We start from the raw sequence: 18,810 nt of genomic DNA, 5'->3' as shown, positions 1-18,810 counted from the left end.
CTAAACGTTCGTGGCTGGACCTTCCTGCATTCTGGAGTCACAGAAGTCACGCAGGAGACATTCTTAGGAGTCCCTGAAAGGCAAAATATCACTTGAGTGAAACAGAACTTTTAGGATATCAAGCTTCTTTTTTTTTTTCCACTGCGTTTGCAGATTCTTAAGATCTCATCTCATGAACTCGGAACCAGATTTCAATTGAGCGCCGATATCAAAATGACATTTGAGGCTGCGCTCGATGGCGAGGAGAAAAAAAAAAACCAACATGGGACTGGACCGAACTGGAGCCTCAGCTGGTGACGCCCAGGCGTTTCATGGTGCTCAGGAGTGAAGTGGTTGGAGGCAGTGGACAGACGTCAGCCCCCACACACACACACACACACACACACACACACACCGTCATCATTTATCATTTTTAATATAAATCTTTCACCCTCACACAAATTGCACATTTTTTTTTCTCCAAATGGACACACAGTCAGCAGTGGACAACGTAATGGTTGACATCTTCCTTAAACACTGTGAACTGGCTAAAAGAAGGAGAAACAAAGAATAAAAGAGACATCTAACTTGATCTTACCACCACTTTACTATGGCATGCATAGGTTTCAGACCTTACTCAAAGAGACAACAGACACTTTTGTCTAAGAAGTTTTCTAAATGATGCTGTGACTGCTTGCGATTCGGGGGGGGGGAAAATTGGAAATAAAAACAAACAGAAGGTACAGAAAAGCTAAAATGTCAACTGGGGACCCGGGGGGGGGGGGTGGAGGAGAAGATGGATGTGGTGTCTAGCGAAAGCCTTCGCGTTCTTATTTCTCTGCAACTGGCGAGCACGAAAACACAGCTGTAACGTCAAGTTTCCTAAAGTTTTGGTTCTCGATGTAGTTAATGTGATAACCACGGCGCCGGGGACAGAAGGGGAGGATGTTTCCTGCGGCAAAGCGCTAAGATGATGGAGAGGCAGCTCTCCTCCGAGGGTCGGCGGCTCCATCTGGGGAGTTCAAGAGCAGCAGACGCGGGGGGCTTTTCATACCCGAGCCTCACTTCAGCAGCAGGACCGAGACGCAAGCTCGGTTGGATGCTAATGGAACTAGCGACCAGCGACACCCGCTGACAAATACCCCAGTTGAACAAACGGCTTTGAGAGAACAGTGGTTCTCCCACCACCGCTGAAGCTGCTACGTACAATCTGTGTTTAAAGAAGTTGCCATGATTGAAAAATAGGCAGTAAACCAACAGGGGGCGATGACATCCATGTTTCCACTGGAGCTGTCGAGCCAATTTTCGGTGAAGTTCAACGGCCTTGAGTCAGACAAGTCGTCGGTCTGGAGTACCAGCAGCTACTGGCGGACATGTTGCTGTTTTACAAAGTGTTTAAAAACTAGCAAGCGAGCTAAAATGTTTCTATCAAGGTTTTCAAATGCGATGCTAGCAGTCGCTCTTGTAGACGCTTGACCAGGTTTTGACTCTGGAGTTTGAAAACTGCGTCACAGAGTGGATCTCAAGTCTTACAGGTTGCGGGAGGGCCCGGGTGAGACATGGGGAAAGCATCTGGTCGCATTTGTTGTACAGCTTTTGGATCAAAACGAATCAACTCCAGCTGCTCCTAACGCCCATGTGAGCATTTTAAAAGTTGCCTCTCATTAGCTTTGTCTCAGTTTTAGCGCAGCAGCAGCAACACGAGGCGCATGGACACGTCAAGGGTGCGGCCAGATCTCCGCCTTTCTCATCCCACATTTGTTTAGAAAGTCACTGCTGCAGGTCGTGTGTGTCCAGGAGCAGACTTGTCCCCCTTCGCACACAAGCAGTTACACCTTCAGTCGGTTCAAGTGTGAAAAGCCCGTCAGTGCATCGATTAAAAAAATAAAAAGAACAAAAAAGAAACTTGAAATCCTGTGAGGGCGGCCCGGCGCTTGGCGGGATCCTGCTGTCCCAAACTGACAAGAGGGAACAAAGGGACATTTTGGCTCCTGAGTTCTTTATGGGTTAAACATTAGCATAGACATGAATACCAAAATAAGTTTGCAATTTAACTTATGGGGGGGGGGGGGGGGGTGTTTGAGGAGCCTTTCAGTTTACTGCTGGAAACTTCACCTCGGTGTGATACTTTACCTTTAAGTGTACTCTGCCTTTCAAGTACTCAGACAGGAGCCTTGAGCTCATAAAGGTTTTGTTTTCTCTCCTGCTTCTTTTAATCCACGTCTTTATCCAGAAGCTCCGTAACCCACAAACTCTTTTGGTGGAAATAAAGAACTAACGAGAACGCCACCCATCCAGTTGGTTCTTCTGCATGTGCTGGCTGGCGACACGAGCCGCTACCATGAATTAGTGCCAGAGGTGTTCTCGTGATTTGATCATTAGCTTTATTAGTTATATGGCTGGATTAAGAAGGCCTGGATTGCACCAGACAACCTGGAGCGTGCAGTGACTGACCTTTCCCAACAGTTTAGCTGTTAGCCGTCAGTCTCCATTAGCTTCAAGCTAAATATACCTGGCTGGATCTTCCCTTGTTCTGGAAGCACAAAGGAGGAGGAGGAGGGGGAAAAAAATCTTTGAGAACTGAACACTCCTGTTAGCGTGTACTTAGAAGGTAAAATACACTGTTTGGATGAAGTATTGAGTTCTAAAAATTCACTTTACTATCCCTGAACATCAAGTGCCACAATAGGAGATGCAAGTTCTTCTCCGGGTATCGAGGAGGAGGAACAGTTCTGGTTGGAGTGGAGTTAACACTTACACACCTGCAACGTGTTTCGCTCTCAGCTGGTGCAGGACCCGACTGAACCAGTCCAGACTGGGAACAACTAGTAAACTTCTGCAGTCAGTAAAAAGCGTTAAAAGGATTTTTTTTTTTCAGTGATTTCATTTGATAACTAAATATTTTGCTCTATTGATAGAATTCCATTTGGTTAAATTCATTTATTAACATGTACACACTGGCGTCACTGGGAATCGGTGGAATCGGGGCCTTTATTATCATAAGTTGGTGGAACTTGCTCTTGCTGGCGCTCAACAAATATACTGTGAATGCAAGAAACAATAATTAATAGAATGATAATTATAATAATAATAATAATAATAATAATCGTCTGCACCATGCCTTGTAAACCTGGAAAAAAATAAAAACAAAATAAAAGCCAGGTAACCACGCATCCCCACCCCCCCCACCCCACTACGCCCACGGGGGGAAAAAAGTTTAAAAACAGGGAACGTTGAGTCAAGACTGCAGGTTCTCTCTGGCTTCTGGGAAGTCCCGAGTCCACGTGCGTGACAAATCTCCGCCGCAGCCCTGAAGTCCGTGGAGGGTGAGGGTGGTTGGGGGAGGGGCGGCAGTCTGAAGCGGATCCTTGCATTGGCTGGAGCGCTCCGCCAGCCTCGGAGGAGACGGACTTCTCCGTGGTGGCGTAGCGTCGGGCTGCCTCCGTGTTCGCTTGCTTTGTGTGTTTGCCAGGTTTATGGGGACCACGTTAGCGGGCGGTCGGCCATGGCGCTCATTCGTCTGTTTTCTTTTTTGTACGTTGTTATTAATGTTTAACCAGGGATTGTAGCAGATGGTCCGCCCTGGTCTGATGACCCTGCGCGTACAGGAAGTGAGTTCAGCTCTCAGAGTATTTTCAAGTTGGCTACTCTTGGCTGGCGTCCTCGCGGTCAGTCAGACTGATGCAGACAGCTGACTGCTGGCTGGAGGCGGGGCTTTACCAGGCCAACTAAGGTTTGTTTTATATTTACGATGAAAAGCAAGAAGGTGTATGTGTGTGTATGTGTGTGTGTGTGTGTTTAAAATGTGTGTCTTGGCTGTCAAAGGATCTGCCCAGAAGTGAATCCTGGTCCTTGGTGGTCTTGGTCTGTAAACGCCAGACAGGAAGTGAGTGAGATGACCGAACCTTCTCCTACTGGTTATGGCGCTGTGGAGCATCTCCTCAGCTAATGGGATGTTAGCAATGAAGAAGGAGGAGGAGCCACTTCTAGACACATCCTCGGAATGCACGTGTATGTGTGTGTGTGTGTGTGTGTGTGTGTGTGCAGGGCTAGTGCAGGTAATCGTCCACAGAGGCGAAGGCGCAGGAGCCGCTGCCAGTTCGTGCCATGATGGCAAGGCACTGGGCCGCCTGGCCCACGGCCTGGGCCAAGGGGGGCTGCTTGGGCAGGTTGTGTGTCTCTGGAGGGGGGGGGGGGCAAGAGAGAGAGACAGAGAGAAAGAGCGAGAGAGAGAGCGAGAGAAGGAACAAACATCAGGACTAGAGAAGATGAAGAGCGTTTCAGCAGCGTTATCGGGACATGACGGACAATCTGAAGACTACGGTAACAAAGGGAACCACCATGTTTTTGATGGACAGACGGACCGGCCCCTGAACCATAGCTGACCTACCTAATATTGCACTGTTGAGGGTAGAGCACACCGGCTCCCGCTGGATGGCGTCCAGCTGGTAGCCGACGGGGCTGTTCCAGGGGTCCGAGTAGGCCAGTAGGCTGAACGCATCCTGCAGCAGGAGACACCCCACACCAGCACGTCACACTACTGTCACCTCCACACAGCTCCTTCTTTTCTGGTGCCTACTCATCATGCTGAGGAGTTGCTAGGCTACAAGGCTGAATGAGTTTAGTCAGGTGAAGGAGATTCGCCAGCGGCTCATCACAGGATGAGTAGCTGGGTTTGTGTCTGTGTTACCTTGAGCATCTTCTTGTTGGCCGAGTTCTTGCCGCACTCACGGCGGAGGTGTTCACTCATGCTCTGGAGCTCCCTGCCGAAATGGATCATTCTCTCGATGGCTGCCTGGCTCCCGCCGCACAGCTGCCTCTTGGACTGAGCTGATTCCACCTCTGCGGCGGCGCCGCAGGATCAGCAAGCAAAGACAGCGTGTTTTAATACACACTTGAGTACAAGGCAACATTTACAGAACAAGAATTCAGCTGAAGCTGAAGACATGTGGTCACCTCAGAATAATCTGAGTTCACTTTGAGTCAGGAGGCTCTCAGGAAGTTCCACTACTAATGTACACTAGCATACGCAGAGCGACCACAGCTGACTTGAGGGCCAGCGGAACTAACATGCAGTCGGTCAACCCACCCATGTCTGCGTCACAGTCGTCAGGCTCAGCGGTGTGTTTGGAGCTGCCGTTGAGGAAACCATTGGAGGAGGATTCCGTCACTCCGTTGGTGAAGTGGTCGACCTCCATGTCCACATCGTTACTGAGGGGAAAGAAATTCGCTAATATTAACACTCGATCAGCTCTGAGGTTCTAGAAGTTTCTCTACAGTCCGTCTTTCATCAGAGAGGCAGCAGCTGTGATAGAGCTCCGCCTCCAGCCACTCAGCTGGGAGGTGGAGTTCTAGCACAGCTTCCGGGTCACATGACCGGAGCGTGTGGCGCTCTAGATTTGACCTGAACTCCTGCACACGTTCATTGTTCCTCTTCTTTGAACCAACTCCCAACATAGAGTGACAAATATGTGGATGAAATTCAGTACCTGGTTACAGGCAGCTGACTGCGGCTCCCATTGATGCTGATGTCAGACGCCGGGAGGGTGGAGCCAGAGCCTGGGGGGCAGGGCTTATGGCTGTGAGGTGATGAGCTGTGGCTCTTATTAGACGACACGCCGTTACAACAGTTGCTGTCGAACCCTAAAACAACATCAGCACAGTTAGCAGACAGTCGCATGGGAGGGGTTTTCTCAAATCCTGGATCCTTTCATGGACCACTGCTTCTTGACTAATCAATTCAAACATGCTGGTTCATGAACATCAAACTGGATCAGAACCAAAACTCAGGATTCACTGAGGGTTCCACTGTGATCGCGTTCAAAGCCTACATCCCTACTGAGACACAAATTTCAACAAAAACTTGTTTTACCAGTTGGATTCATTCTTGTTTCATAAAACTCAAGGCAGCCCTTTTATTTTTGTAATTTCCAACACCCTAACTGACCAGAAGGGCGCTTCTCATTCCAATACCCAGGTGGAGGCTTGGGCCGGGCGTACCTGTGAGGTAGGGCTGGGAGCTGCTGGCTTTGTGGCTGGGGCTGCTGAAGGTCCGGGGGGAGCCGGGGTAACTGTCCTGAGACTTTGGGCTGCGACCTCCAAGACACCTCACCTCACTGTCTGTCCCATTCACCATCTCGATGAATTGTCTCACCCTGAGGACACAGGGAGGGAGGGGGGAAGTTGGTGGGAGGGGTGACAGGGGAAAAAGGCAAAGAAAAACATTGGCTGTTTAATAAAGATGAGATGAACACACAAGCAAGAGGAGGAACAGAGGAAAGGGAGGAAGAACAGAACAAAAAAGGGAAATAAAAAGGAATATCAGACTGAATGACGCGAGGTTGGAACTGAACTTCAGCCAGGAGAAGCCTCGTGGTCAGTTTGCTTCTTCCATTCGCAGATTAAATGGAATCTGAATAAAGGTTTCCTAAAGACGATTGACAGTTAAATTCAATTTAACATCCAAAATTAACAAAAGAATTCACTTCAAATGTGACTGTCAAACTAGACATCAGCCAGAGCTGCTGGGCAACAACAGTTAGGACATCTGAGAACTCCTGGGGTCGGACTCACAACACGAGAGAGGTTTCTGTCCAAATGAATGAGGTTTCTGTCCAAATCAGCGCCGATCAAACCTCAAACAAACACAGACAAACGAGGGACAACAGCCAGAGTTCTGAGCTGATACTCCAGCCCTGCCACTGTGAGCTCCTGGAACAGTCCTGAGCCATCGGAGAACATCGCCATTTTTTCGCCGACTCTGTTTCAACTGCATTTCGTAGCAACCAACCTCCCCACCTCGCCTCAGCATTCAAACTATTTCTGCATTATTGATTCGCTGGATGGAACCACAGCTTCTATCTTAAGAACAAATCTCCAATAAAATGTGTACCGTAATTATTTTGTGGTTGCGACTGTAAATTTAAGAATTCTGTCAGCAAAATGAAAAAAAATCCCATGAACAGGGCCAGCGAACGGTCGACCTGACACAGGCCTCCCGCCTACGTCAATGTTTGTGGAGGCTCCTTGGTTGTTCTGACCAGTCTCGACTGGTCCTGGCTCCCTGGGCGCCTCATTGACCTGTGAGAAACACTGACATGAAGCCTTGGTCTTACTTGAGCATGAACAGGAGGTCAGGGTTCCTCTCCAGGAGGTTGGGGTAGAGCTGCTGGGTGGTCTCGATGGCCTCGCCCATTCTACCGGACAACACCAGCTTCTGGATCTCTGGAAACCAACCATTAAATCACGTTGGAGGTGGTTATAATAGCAGTTCCCAAGGCATCAGGCCTGACCTCTGCATCATGGAGCACAGGGACAGAAGGACTCACTCTGTCGGTTTTTGATGGAGGCCAGCTCCTCATGCACGGCCTGGTCTGTGGATTTGGCAAAGGCTTCCGCGGTGGCACAATAGCTGTGGTGCACCAGGTAGGACGCCACCATCCTGAAAGAAGACAGACAAACAAATGAGACCATCGGGAAATTAAATTATAGACGTCACAACTTATAGCCCCTAAAATGTATACTTTTTGTTTTTTTTTAACCGTGCTGCGCTGGTGCTGCCCCCCTGCAGTGCTTTTGAAGCATTTTATAGTTCAGCAACATGAACAGCAGCGAAGCAACAGGTCAATCAAGTCTCAACGCCAGCATGTTTGAGGCTCACAGCTCCTGCTGCCTGATCACTTCCCACCCATCCATCTGACCTGAGCTTCAACGACACCCCCCAGCCCCCAAATCCCCATCAAATGGAGATTAAATCCATTCAGGACAAGTAATCATAGCAACAGAGAGCTAATCCCATCAGAGCCTACCATGGAGAGAAACCCACAGCTTGTACTTCTGGATCGGGGGCCTAAGCTCTGATGGGCAACTGGTCCATCTTGGCCTCCATCGTCGCCATGACAGCCGTACATTTCCCATCACCTACAATACTCTCAACCTCGACTCCTGTCTATTCCCAACATAGAGTATGCTTTTTGTAAACAAAACAAAACAATTTTTATATGATATACAGAGATAGATAGATATTTATATATAAAAAATAAAAACATTTTAATCTAATTGTCGGAGGTGTCAAGGACGGTGGCTGACAAGGTGGAGAAAAATAATTTATTATGATTTATTGCTTTTACAGTGAACGTGCAAGCGTATAAAAAGCTGGTGGTTAAATCAACCAGCGGTCACATCCCTACAGATATAATGTGCTTTGAATATTTAGATTCATCGTGCTAAGTGGTCGTCTCAGGCTAGTTGAAGGTCTTTTGGTTCTCGGAGTGCAGGATTTCGTGAGGAGGGTCAGTCTGGGGTGTCAGCAGAGGAACGACAGCACTGCTTGGGAGACCACAACGATTTAATGTAAAATGCAAGTGAATCCAAGTCGAATAACTGACGTGTTTCAAACTACAACGTAGCTTCTGAAAATGTTTACGTGTCAAAATAAAGAGTGCTGGTTTCCACATCGGTTGTTACAAAGCAAACAGGTTCATTGTGCAGGTTTAGACTATTATTCAGTTTTCTGGAAAAATCCTTAATCCTCTTACTTCTGGATCATGGACTGCCACTCGCCCTCGCGCTCGCCGATGGGGAAACGGTCAATCTGGGCCTGGATCTTTGTCCTCCACTCACGCATGTAGTCCTCAATGTCAAAAACGAAAGGATGCTGGCCAAAGTTGGCATCCACCACCTCCCCTGGAGTCTGAAGGCCCACGGTGGGGTACAAGTTCGGCTGCAAGGCGGAGAGAAAGATGAGGAGATGAGAATGTAATCTGAAGTATATCACAACAGGAATTCAAAGGAAGTCTACTTTTATCTCCAAACACTGAAAACATGATTTTACAAGCTGACAAAGATTAAACAATAAAATGGCCGACCAGGCTGAGAGGCCATCTTTGAACCAGAGCTCAGGTTCGACGTCTGTGACATTCTAGGAGCAAGAAGAACCTTCCACTGATGGATGGGAGAACCAGAGAGGCTCCATCTTGGGTCACGCAGCATGGAGACCTGCTACAGGTGTACAAACCAGCAGCAGGTCGTCTGAAGCTAGGTTTGACGCTCATCAGCTACATTGACTGCTGAGCGATGTTTTGCTGCAGAATCCAAGTCTGAACCCTGAGCCGGAGCTTTAAGTCTTACAGTTACATTCCTGAAGATTTCAGACTGTCGATTTGGTAACACATCAGTTGCTGCCAGCAACACCAAACGTGGTTTAATAACACGTACTGGAATCCTGGAGGCCGGCACAGCAAACTACTGTTGTTTTAACCAGGCAAGACTCCCGTTAGCTGATGATGAGCTGCACCGGTGACGCGCAGGTCCGCACCAACCTGGCGTGTTCATCCGCGTGGAATGGCGGCAGCGCCGGGTGTATTTTAAGGGTACCAGCTGACCTTGATCAGTCAAGGTCAAGCTCCTTGATCCCAGGGGAATTCATGTGGTCCTCGCATCATCGGCATGCCCACAACAACCAACTAAACCACTTCACCTCCATCTTACTGTGACCAGGAAAATTACTTTTACAGTAGCAAAGGGCTCCCACTAATCAGAGATGTTGCTGATACACCGTAGGATTGTGGGTAGTGGAGTTATTCTGTGTTATTCCTAAAAGAAGGTTGATACACACGTCTGCAGCAACAGGGTTTTACCTTCCAGAACCTCACCGTTGAGGGAATCAGGATTCTTGTGTCATTACTCGCACTGAACTGATAGTGGTGGGACTTCTGTGAGGATCTCTGCTGAGCAACGGTGTTTTTCTGAAGGCTTTCGCCGTCGAATCAAAAATGTTTTGTTCAGAATTTGTTTCACATTGCATCTTCAGCAAACGTTGCACCTCATGATTTCAGTGTTGCACTTCACCATATTGTGATTTTGATAATATTCTGATAGGTTGTTCAGCCCCAACTGACAACAGGCATGGCGTAGCCCTTCAGTGAGTACACTGAGCTTGGATAGGGGTTAGGGATCAATGACGATAAAAAAAGTGTGTGCGTGTGTTTGCTTGTGTCTCTTGAAGTTGCCTTTGTCAAGGACCAAAAACCAAGAAGGTCAGCTGTGTCGAGGAGATGCACTTCATCGCACAACTCTGGAGGAAACTGAATGGCTGGCTACCAGCCAAGCCTGTTTGGCTGCTCAATGGATTATTGTTGTGGCTAAGAATCTTATTTTCTCCTCCACTGAAAACAGGCGGCCCCATTTTCATTTGCTAAGAAGCTACAGGGAAGAAAAAAAAAACCTTTAAAAACAAGATTCTCCCTTACATTCTGATGCAGTTAATACATGCATGAATTCCACTGGAGTTGTCCCTTTGGTGTGGGAGTCGCTCACATAATTAAGCAAGGGAGGCGACTGGAGAGGGACCCGCCGGACGATGAGCCGCGAAAGCATAAAGCAACTTCCGTCATGTCCTGTTCAGTTGCAGTATCCAAAGTAGTATTTAGAGCAGCGTTAATCCACACATTTGATGACAACACAGTAAAGAGTGTGCTTGTGTGTCTTGTAGCGATGAATGTAGAGACGGATCAGCAACTCTGCTCGCATTTATTGAGGCTCCGCGAAGAACAGAACATTTCTGACGCAATGACACAAACACCAGCAGCCCGGCGAGGTGGCACGTGTGTGTTCTGCTCAGAGGTATCACAGTGGCATCCCCTTCAGCTGCGACGCAGGAGGACTTGCCCTTGACCCGCTGCTCCTTAGACACTAAATACCCATGAACATCGAAAATGAGGTGGATGTGACATCCGGTCCAAAGAAGATTTACGGTGCATCTGATAGGTTGTTTATTTACATACAAGACATTCTGTCTAGCTGTATGGTTTCTTTCCTTTTGTGGTCAGTAAAATTATACTGAACCATACTGCCATGATGTCATCGCTCATAGTTTACTGATATAATGCATAAACAAAGATTACTCAAACAAATTCCAGCCTTTTGTGGGGTTTTTTTGTTTGGAAGAAATATTCAAATGCCATATTTGGAGCGGTTTGACAGCCCTACTGAACATCCACACATCTGCCAACCATCTATTTCACACCAGTAAGCGTTCAGGCTCAGGTTGGTACTCCAACACATTTCTACCACACGCTCATGTTCCACAGTCCTGAGAGACTATGGGACCTAAACGGGTTCGTTTACAGCACAGGAGGGAACAAAATGTGGGTACTTACTGGTAAGTCTGTGAAGGCAATACCTGCAGAGGGAGAAGAGAGTGTCAGCATGAGGGAGAGGAGTACTTGCTATGTCTGCACACACCACAACACTACACTCAAGGTGTTTACACATTCTGAGGTAATCTGGTTACCGTCTGCGTTCTACAGTAACCAGGCGTAAACAAGAAACAGTTCATTGCTCCCTAGGATATAATGGTTATTCGGCCTCATAAGCTATTATTCTACTGTATAAACTGGAGTTGTCAGGCAGAAAAAAAACTACTTTGATTTGTCCAGGAATGATCAACTAATAAATGAGGATACATGGCACCCCTCTTTACTGGAGCTCCTCCATTAGAACTGCTCTACATGATTACTTCTATAACCTCAGAGGGGGAACAAGATCATAACTGCACACATCCAATACCCACAAACGTTTCACTCTTTTCGCATGTGAGCAAATGCTAGAGTGAAATAGCGAACACTGTAAAAATAAATAGTGGTTAAAGTGAGTCTTCATCCAAAAAGTGTATTTTACCTCTCAAGTCCTCCCTAACAGGAGTCCAAAGCTCACAAAGTTGGTTTCACCTCCTTCATCACCTCTTGGTGACTCCAGAATGCAGGAAGAACCAGCCACATATATTTGGCTTGAAGCTAATGGAGACTGGTGGCTAACAGCTAAACCGCCCAAAAGTGTCAGGAAACAAAGTCTTCAGGTTGTCATTCAATATAATCCACGTCTTTTTAATCCAGACGTATGATTGCTCATCCACAACCACTTTGACTGGAGATGAAAGCTGAGTTATCAGCAGAGCAGTTCATTCATTTGAACATTTCAATGAAAGAGCCATCAGATTGAACACTTTGCTTATTGCTACTGATGTAGGCTCTTCCCAAGCCACAAAGAACCGACACGGCCTTGGAAAAACACCTTCCTGAGCTCCAGACTCCTACTGGTGAGCTTGAGAGGCAGAGCAAACGTGCCGGGAGCGTTTGCTCTCGGCTGCTCACCTAGGCTGTGGCCATTCTTTGTGTAGAAACAGGTGTTGTTGATGAGGTTCACACAGCAGCCGATCACATCTCCAGTTGTAAACGTGGGTCCGTAGGGTTGCCCAGTGCCGGACGAGCAGAAAGAGTGGCCGTCATCTCCGTGGTAACCATATGAGTGCTTGTCCCAACCTGAGCGAGGTTAATGCAAAACTTGTCAAAACACAACAGATGGTTCAGTCTGGGACAACACACACTCTCTCACACACACACACACACTCACACACACTCACACTCACATTCAGCAAATATTACTCAAGTGGAAACAGAAGTCTGATTATGCTCAGGAGGGGATATCTTATCTATTCAGTAAAAAAATAAAAGTATGTAACATCTTGTGTTGATAAAATTCCAGATATCTGACCGATAATATCACTGCAGCCAGAACCAGAGCCACACGCAGCAGGCCCCGAGGACGGGCAGGTCCACCCCGTAGGAACTGGATCAAGGAAAATCAGTCCGTCCAAATTCCAGTGCGATGTCACTGCAACAGGACACTGCTCTTCCAGTTTTCCAGAGAGCTGTGCATGTTCCAGGAGCTTGAGTATTTTTTGCGCTCTTCATTTCCTTCTTCAACTTCTCATTCAGTCCAGGCTGAATAAAGATTGGTTTCATCCTTTTACTCTTTAACAACTTAACCCCACGCAACTTCTAAATATTTCGCACCTTTTAAATAGGTGTCAAAAACCACAAGATTGCGAAATTCATTCAACACAACAACGAGGTAAATAAACTCGGGAGTGACTGGTCTTCTGGACGGAGGGTGGAGCCGTGGCTGCGGGGGGGTGTGGGGTCTGCAGGGGTTTTTTTGGTGGCAGATCTGCTCAGTTAGTGCTGAGGTGCGGACTGAATCCTGCTACCGCCATCGCTGGAGGGAGGCGCTAACTGCTACACTGCAGTTCAGCATCAGTTCCTCGCAGTTAGTGGATTTTCATGGGCTGGGACTCGGAAGCAGCTTGCTCTGGGCCTCTCGTTATCTCAGGGCGGAGGGAGGGAGGCCTGGGTGGCCCCGGGTCTCGGACTGGTGAAGGACTGTTTGGTCTGATAATCTCTATTGGGGGGTTTTGATGACAGCTGCTAGAGCTGTAACGTCACAGCCAAGTTGAAACATGAACACAGCGAATGACATCCCAGGTTTAATCAGCGTCCGTTTCTTTAGAGAAGTGAGTTTTTCTGCTGTATTTTTTTGGTCCATACTTGCCTGAAGTAACTTGGAGCATCAGGTCAGCTCGATGCACTTAAATCCTTTTAAAAAGGTGATCCGCATGCTGCAGAAGCCTTTTCTTTTCCTTTTTGTCAACCGTTTTAAGTCCATCAACATTCAACAGGTGGAAGTGTGTACTCCCTTTTGTTGTTGTTGTTGTTTTTCTTTAGTTTTAAATGTCCTTCACTTCCTAACCTCTAAGGAGAGCTTTCTGTTCAGTGCTGCCTCTGCAGGACGCAGGATGAAAGGAGCCATGTTATAAGAACATACGTACATGTACATGCATGAATCTCTCATGTGCCTACTGACACAGAATGTGAGCTAACAGAATCCGGCCATTCCGGTGCTCTGTTCTACCGTCCAGGAGCGGTTTGATGCCCTTTAACACATCACAAGGGGAAGTCGTAACCGCCTCTGCGTCTGTTTCCACATGCTCCACCCACGCCAGTGGCTCCATTGCAGCCTGCATGGGAATGCAAAGTCCAGGTATGGCAACAACATGATGGCCCTTTGGTGCCTGGAGTCATGCCCTGTAGGGCTGTAACTTGTTGCTTTTTGAACTACAATCTTGATAAATACACTACAAAAGTGCTTTTTTTTTTAATCATATTAAACTTGGAAAGGGCATAATGCGGCTTCTTGGAAGTTAATTTAGATCATTTGTCTTTGAGACTAATTTATGCTACCCATCAAAAGTCATAAACTGGCCGACAATTCAAACAAAACAAAACGCTCAGACCAGTTCTTTACATCAAAACGGTTATTAGTGGTTTTTCTATGTTCCTACAGACGTGGCTGGAACACAAAAATTTGAAATTCCCACTTTCACTGTCCACACCTCTCCTTCGGGCTCATGGCCTACTTGTCACAATGCTGTATTTCAGCCTCCCAGAGAAAACACACACACACACACACACACACACACACGCACGCGCACACACACACAGATAACTGACCAACAACCCCTTCAAATACACTCTCTCCAGCAGCAACCAGAAGCAAGTCAAATCCAGACAGACAGATTCTTTAATACACAGACAGACACCAACTCTTCTCACCACACCCAAAGGTGGTGGCACTAAACACCGACAGGAAACAAACACCGTGTGTCGTCTTACCAGGGAGCCTGTTCATGTTTACACCCTGAGCTGAGAGGCCAATGCCCATGTACCTGTGGGGCAGACACACAGGTGTTCAGTTACAGGCGCCATGAACCAGTGACCAGCGACGATGTGGGACTAAAACTCAGAAAATGTCAGTGATTAGACTTTGATTCTAAATTGGAGATCAATAAAAAAAAAACAGCAGTCGATCTTAAAAACAAAAAACAAATGAGCAGCTTCACGAGCCTCCCTGCATTGTGCATTCGCACGTATCCAGTGGAAGGAATTCAGACTTGTGGTTTTTAGCGAGATCCTGAATATTTATCAAAAATCACAATATGGGGGGGGTGCATTACCAACCCATGGGAGGCCCAACATTTGCTTAAAGCTCTAACGATTCAGATTTTCCTCATCAAACCAGTCGCACACTCCTCATGGAGCTCATCACCACCGGATGATGGCGTGTGTTTGGAGACAGTCTGACGAGGCCTGGAACAACGATTACCACATTGATTCATCATAAAACAAACAGAGTCAGTGTGCTAGCTGGCCTCACACGTTGCATTCACCTTGCGTGTACATTTACATAAGAATGTCAGCAACCTTTTGTTTTCATCCATTTAGGATCAGTTTTTCATGGCCGTCAGGATGTTTCCTTTTCAACAAGAGGGCAACAGAACAGCTGTCTTAGCACAGCCGGAACTGCAGCAGATTTCAAGAGCCGCGGTTCTCTTACCCATCTCGGCCTTTGCTGATGATCTTCACCTCGAAGTAGTAGACCCCGCAGGCGGCTGGGATGGGGTGAGTGGCCCGTACAGATGCTGCATCTTTAGGGGTTTTGCCATGTCCTTCAGGTGAGAGTAAACGGGACATGTAGAGAGGGGATTTCTATTAGCATGACAGAATGTTGAATATGAAGACTGATTTGTCCGTATCAGCAAAAAAAGAAGAATTTTTTTTTTTTGTTGCATCGGCCATTTTGTGGAGGATGTCAAGGTTGTTTAAAAATATGAATCAGGGATGCTTCTGCAGTGGCGCAGCCCGGGTGCATTTTTTTGATACCTTTATGATTTTTTATTTTTTTTTGACATCCTATTTTATAGAACTGTTCAATTTCATTGGCAAACAAGAGCATGGAAATTCAAAGTTGCGAGTAGGTTTGGGTGCCAAAACAGTTGTGAAAGGTCTGATGTCATCTGTTGTTATCAGTCATTTTAATATTAGTCTTGAATGATAACAAGACATAGCATTTTTTTATTTGGACATCAGTAACATGCGGATATAATTGGTGAATGATCCCAGGCGGTGGATTAGACATCGATTAGCAAGAATTTCAGGATTCAGGATTAAATCAGGCAACCTCAACTGTAACGTTGTATCCTCTTAGTGAGTCTTTATTCAAGTAGAATCAGGGTGAAAACAGAGAGAGCCTGGAGCTTAGTGGTAGTGACCTTGAAGTCATGTGACCGCATAGGCTAACGTTAGCTTAGCACAGCAAACCACTGCATTCAGGCTTCCAGCATCATAAGAGGGGTTCATTAGTGAAGATGATCCTGATGAACTGAACCTGGAAGATCATCAACTTTTGTTGACCAGAGCTGATTTACTGATTCAATCACCCACAGTCACATGGAGCAGTCCCATTGGCTGCTGGGGGATGAACCAGGAAATGACCACTTCCTGTTGGGACTACAAACATACCTCATCCCTGACACCATCACTTCCTCCTCTGAAAACATGTGAAATTTTGGAGGAGGTCTCTAAAATGTTGACAGCATGCCTTTTTTTCCCTATTGCATTTTTTTTTTTTAATTTCACAACCATTGTGACTGATAATCCAGAAAATGAGGCCATTGGTGATGACTTACTCCACCATGATGAGGATTCACCACTCAGTCACTTGGAGTCATGACGCAACGTCACCAAACTCCACTGACACATTTTCTGTCCGTGAAAAAACTTTCAATGCTACAAACACAAAGTTTCTGACCTGCGGGAGCAGACACTGGGAGAATTTGTTCTGTAAAGGTTGAACATTCTCACTGACAAGGAAGTTTGAATGTGTGTGTGTGTGTGTGTGTGTGTGTGTAGAAGCCAGTCAAACCCAGAACAGAAGAACACACCCAGGAAGCACAATTGCACCTATTTCTCTCTCTCTTTTTTGGTTTTCATACAGTAGCCGTTTCTTGTTGGCCTGCTCCAAGAACATTCTTCATAGCTTTGCTAGGCAACTACTCCAAACTGAATGTCAGGCAAGACACTTGATATGAAGCCTTCAGCCTTCACTACCAGCCACAGCTACTTAATTGGAAGCCTGACATTTCCTCTGAGTGCCTGGGGGCTAATCATGATATTTGACAACGTATATTTCCAGTCATTACATGACCCAACAATGCTACATTAGCCTACCAAATAAGGCTGTCTAGCCTGGTCCATTTTAGCTAACGTGAAACGGCATGTTTGAGAATCACGTCGACACAAATCAGCTTGGCTGTCTTGTTATAAATTCTGATTACAGCCTTCGATGTTAACTGGCATATCCAACAGGATATTTTTGTGAGATTATCCGCCATCGAAGCTCGACGGTGACAGTTCGTAGAGCTGACAAACAGGTTAACGGGGAAGCTAGCGAGCTAATAGGTCAGGTCGGGCTGAGAATACACCTCGCCAGCTGGTCGGGTTGCAAGATGTCCTCTGCCTTGTTGTTGATGAAGCTACTAGCCTAGCCTACTTTGTTTTTAGCCATAACGGCATCTGGCTTTGATCCGCTAACAGTCAAGCTAAGCTAATGACAGCAAACTTGACGTTAGCACGGGGCGACAAAGTGCTAAACAAGTGTGTCTGTATGTGTCATACCTTTATAATGTACACGGAGATTGTTCTGTGAAAGCCCGATGTAGCTAAACTTGTCCTTCGGGCTCCAGGACCGAGGGAGCGGAGTCTCGTTCTCATTTACGGCTGGGTAGAGCCGTCGGAGTCGCTGGTTGAGCTCCTTTTCCTGCTCGTTCAGAGCCGAGTCTCCGTGGACAACAACCGACATGAGAAATCCACAGCCTGACGACTGTCCAGACATGGCTATGACACGAGTTTTAGTAAAGTGGCTTGTCAGCAACAAGCCAGATCCACTTGTGTCAGTCAGTGTCAAGTTTAGAAGAGGGGGGCTTTAGCAAAGCTAGCTAGTTAGCAGGCTAAGCTAACTGGCTTCGCTGGTCGTAGAGGCAGCCAGAGCCTGGTTAGCAGAGGAGCTAACCTGGCTAGCGCGTTTAGCTTGGCCACCAAAGGCAAGGCGATGGCTGAAATGGCTTAGGTTGACATTAGCTGATACAAAGCCACAGATACTGGGAGTAGAAGAAGCCTGTCCGCCGCACACAGGCTCGGAATAAAGTTCTTAAAAAAACAGTGGAGCGGGTCGTTATTGGGAGCGAAGTAACGATAGCAGCCAACGTTTAGCTAGACGAATCGGAAAAGTATAATGAGCTCGGGAAGCCTCGATCTTTTGTTTGTTGTCGGAGCTGCATCCGCTAATGTGATTGGCTGACTGCAGCTCTACTCACTTCCTGTGGCAGCGCGGCGTAAACACGCAGAATAAGCGACGAGCGGGCGGAGCAGAGTTTGAGCCGCAAAACTCGAGTCATCATCGGTAGGCTTACGACGCAGGACGGCCGTGAGTCATCACCTGCTACGAGAACGTTAGCAGGAACCTCTCATTACCAAGTATTTACTGTGTGTGAGAAAACTGTGGGCAGAGAGAGAGAGAGAAAGGAGAAGAAATATATATTATGAGACGCAGAGGTAACTTGTCCCCACAAGTTAGATATTCCGAGGCCACGAGATGTAACTTGTTCCTCAACTTTAGTTATTTTGAAGCCAAAAGACAAAACTTTTCCTCAAATTTACAACAACTGAACAGAGCGAGAGTAACTTTTATCATCTGGCAAACCAAATACTTGTTACTTTTTTTTACCATATCTATCTATCTATCTATCTATCTATCTATCTATCTATCTATCTATCTATCTATCTATCCATCTATCTATCTATCTATCTATCTATCTACCTATCATCTATCTATCAATCATCTATCTATCATCTATCTATCAATCATCTATCTATCTATCTACCTATCATCTATCTATCAATCATCTATCTATCATCTATCTATCAATCATCTATCTATCTATCTATCTATCTATCATCTATCTATCTATCTATCTATCTATCATCTATCTATCATCTATCTATCTATCTATCTATCATCTATCTATCATCTATCTATCTATCTATCTATCTATCTATCATCTATCTATCTATCTATCTATCACCTATCTATCATTCT

The 18,810-nt window shown here is 46.5% G+C and overlaps 1 protein-coding gene across 1 annotated transcript; it reads right to left on the bottom strand.

Moving 5' to 3' along the window:
- Positions 1-408: 408 nt before the first annotated feature.
- Positions 409-18,110, bottom strand: ranbp9 (RAN binding protein 9). Its single transcript, XM_086204418.1, has 14 exons — positions 17,331-18,110; positions 15,211-15,322; positions 14,490-14,542; positions 12,132-12,299; positions 11,139-11,161; positions 8,517-8,701; positions 7,308-7,420; positions 7,095-7,203; positions 5,980-6,134; positions 5,469-5,622; positions 5,069-5,190; positions 4,670-4,821; positions 4,370-4,481; positions 409-4,159 (listed from the first exon to the last, which is right to left on the bottom strand). The coding sequence occupies exons 1-14, from the start codon at positions 17,545-17,547 to the stop codon at positions 4,029-4,031; spliced, it is 1,806 nt and encodes a 601-aa protein (XP_086060544.1). The 5' UTR covers positions 17,548-18,110; the 3' UTR covers positions 409-4,028.
- Between the last annotated feature and the right edge of the window lie 700 nt (positions 18,111-18,810).

The sequence above is a fragment of the Aulostomus chinensis genome, chromosome 5, assembly GCF_037954235.1.
Source record: "Aulostomus chinensis isolate RoL2024-O1b breed Wild chromosome 5, RoL_Achi_v1.0, whole genome shotgun sequence".
Lineage (NCBI taxonomy): Eukaryota > Metazoa > Chordata > Actinopteri > Syngnathiformes > Aulostomidae > Aulostomus > Aulostomus chinensis.
The sequence above is the reverse complement of the archived record's forward strand: the minus strand, read 5'-3'. Positions and strand labels throughout refer to the sequence as shown.

Excerpts from the sequence above, each read along its gene's own strand:
- ranbp9 (XM_086204418.1), bottom strand. The coding sequence starts at position 17,547 with ATGTCTGGACAGTCGTCAGGCTGTGGATTTCTCATGTCGGTTGTTGTC. Across the intron at positions 15,323-17,330 it reads TCTCCGTGTACATTATAAAG|GACATGGCAAAACCCCTAAA; the intron begins GTATGACACATA and ends TCTCACCTGAAG. Across the intron at positions 14,543-15,210 it reads ATCAGCAAAGGCCGAGATGG|GTACATGGGCATTGGCCTCT; the intron begins GTAAGAGAACCG and ends TCTGCCCCACAG.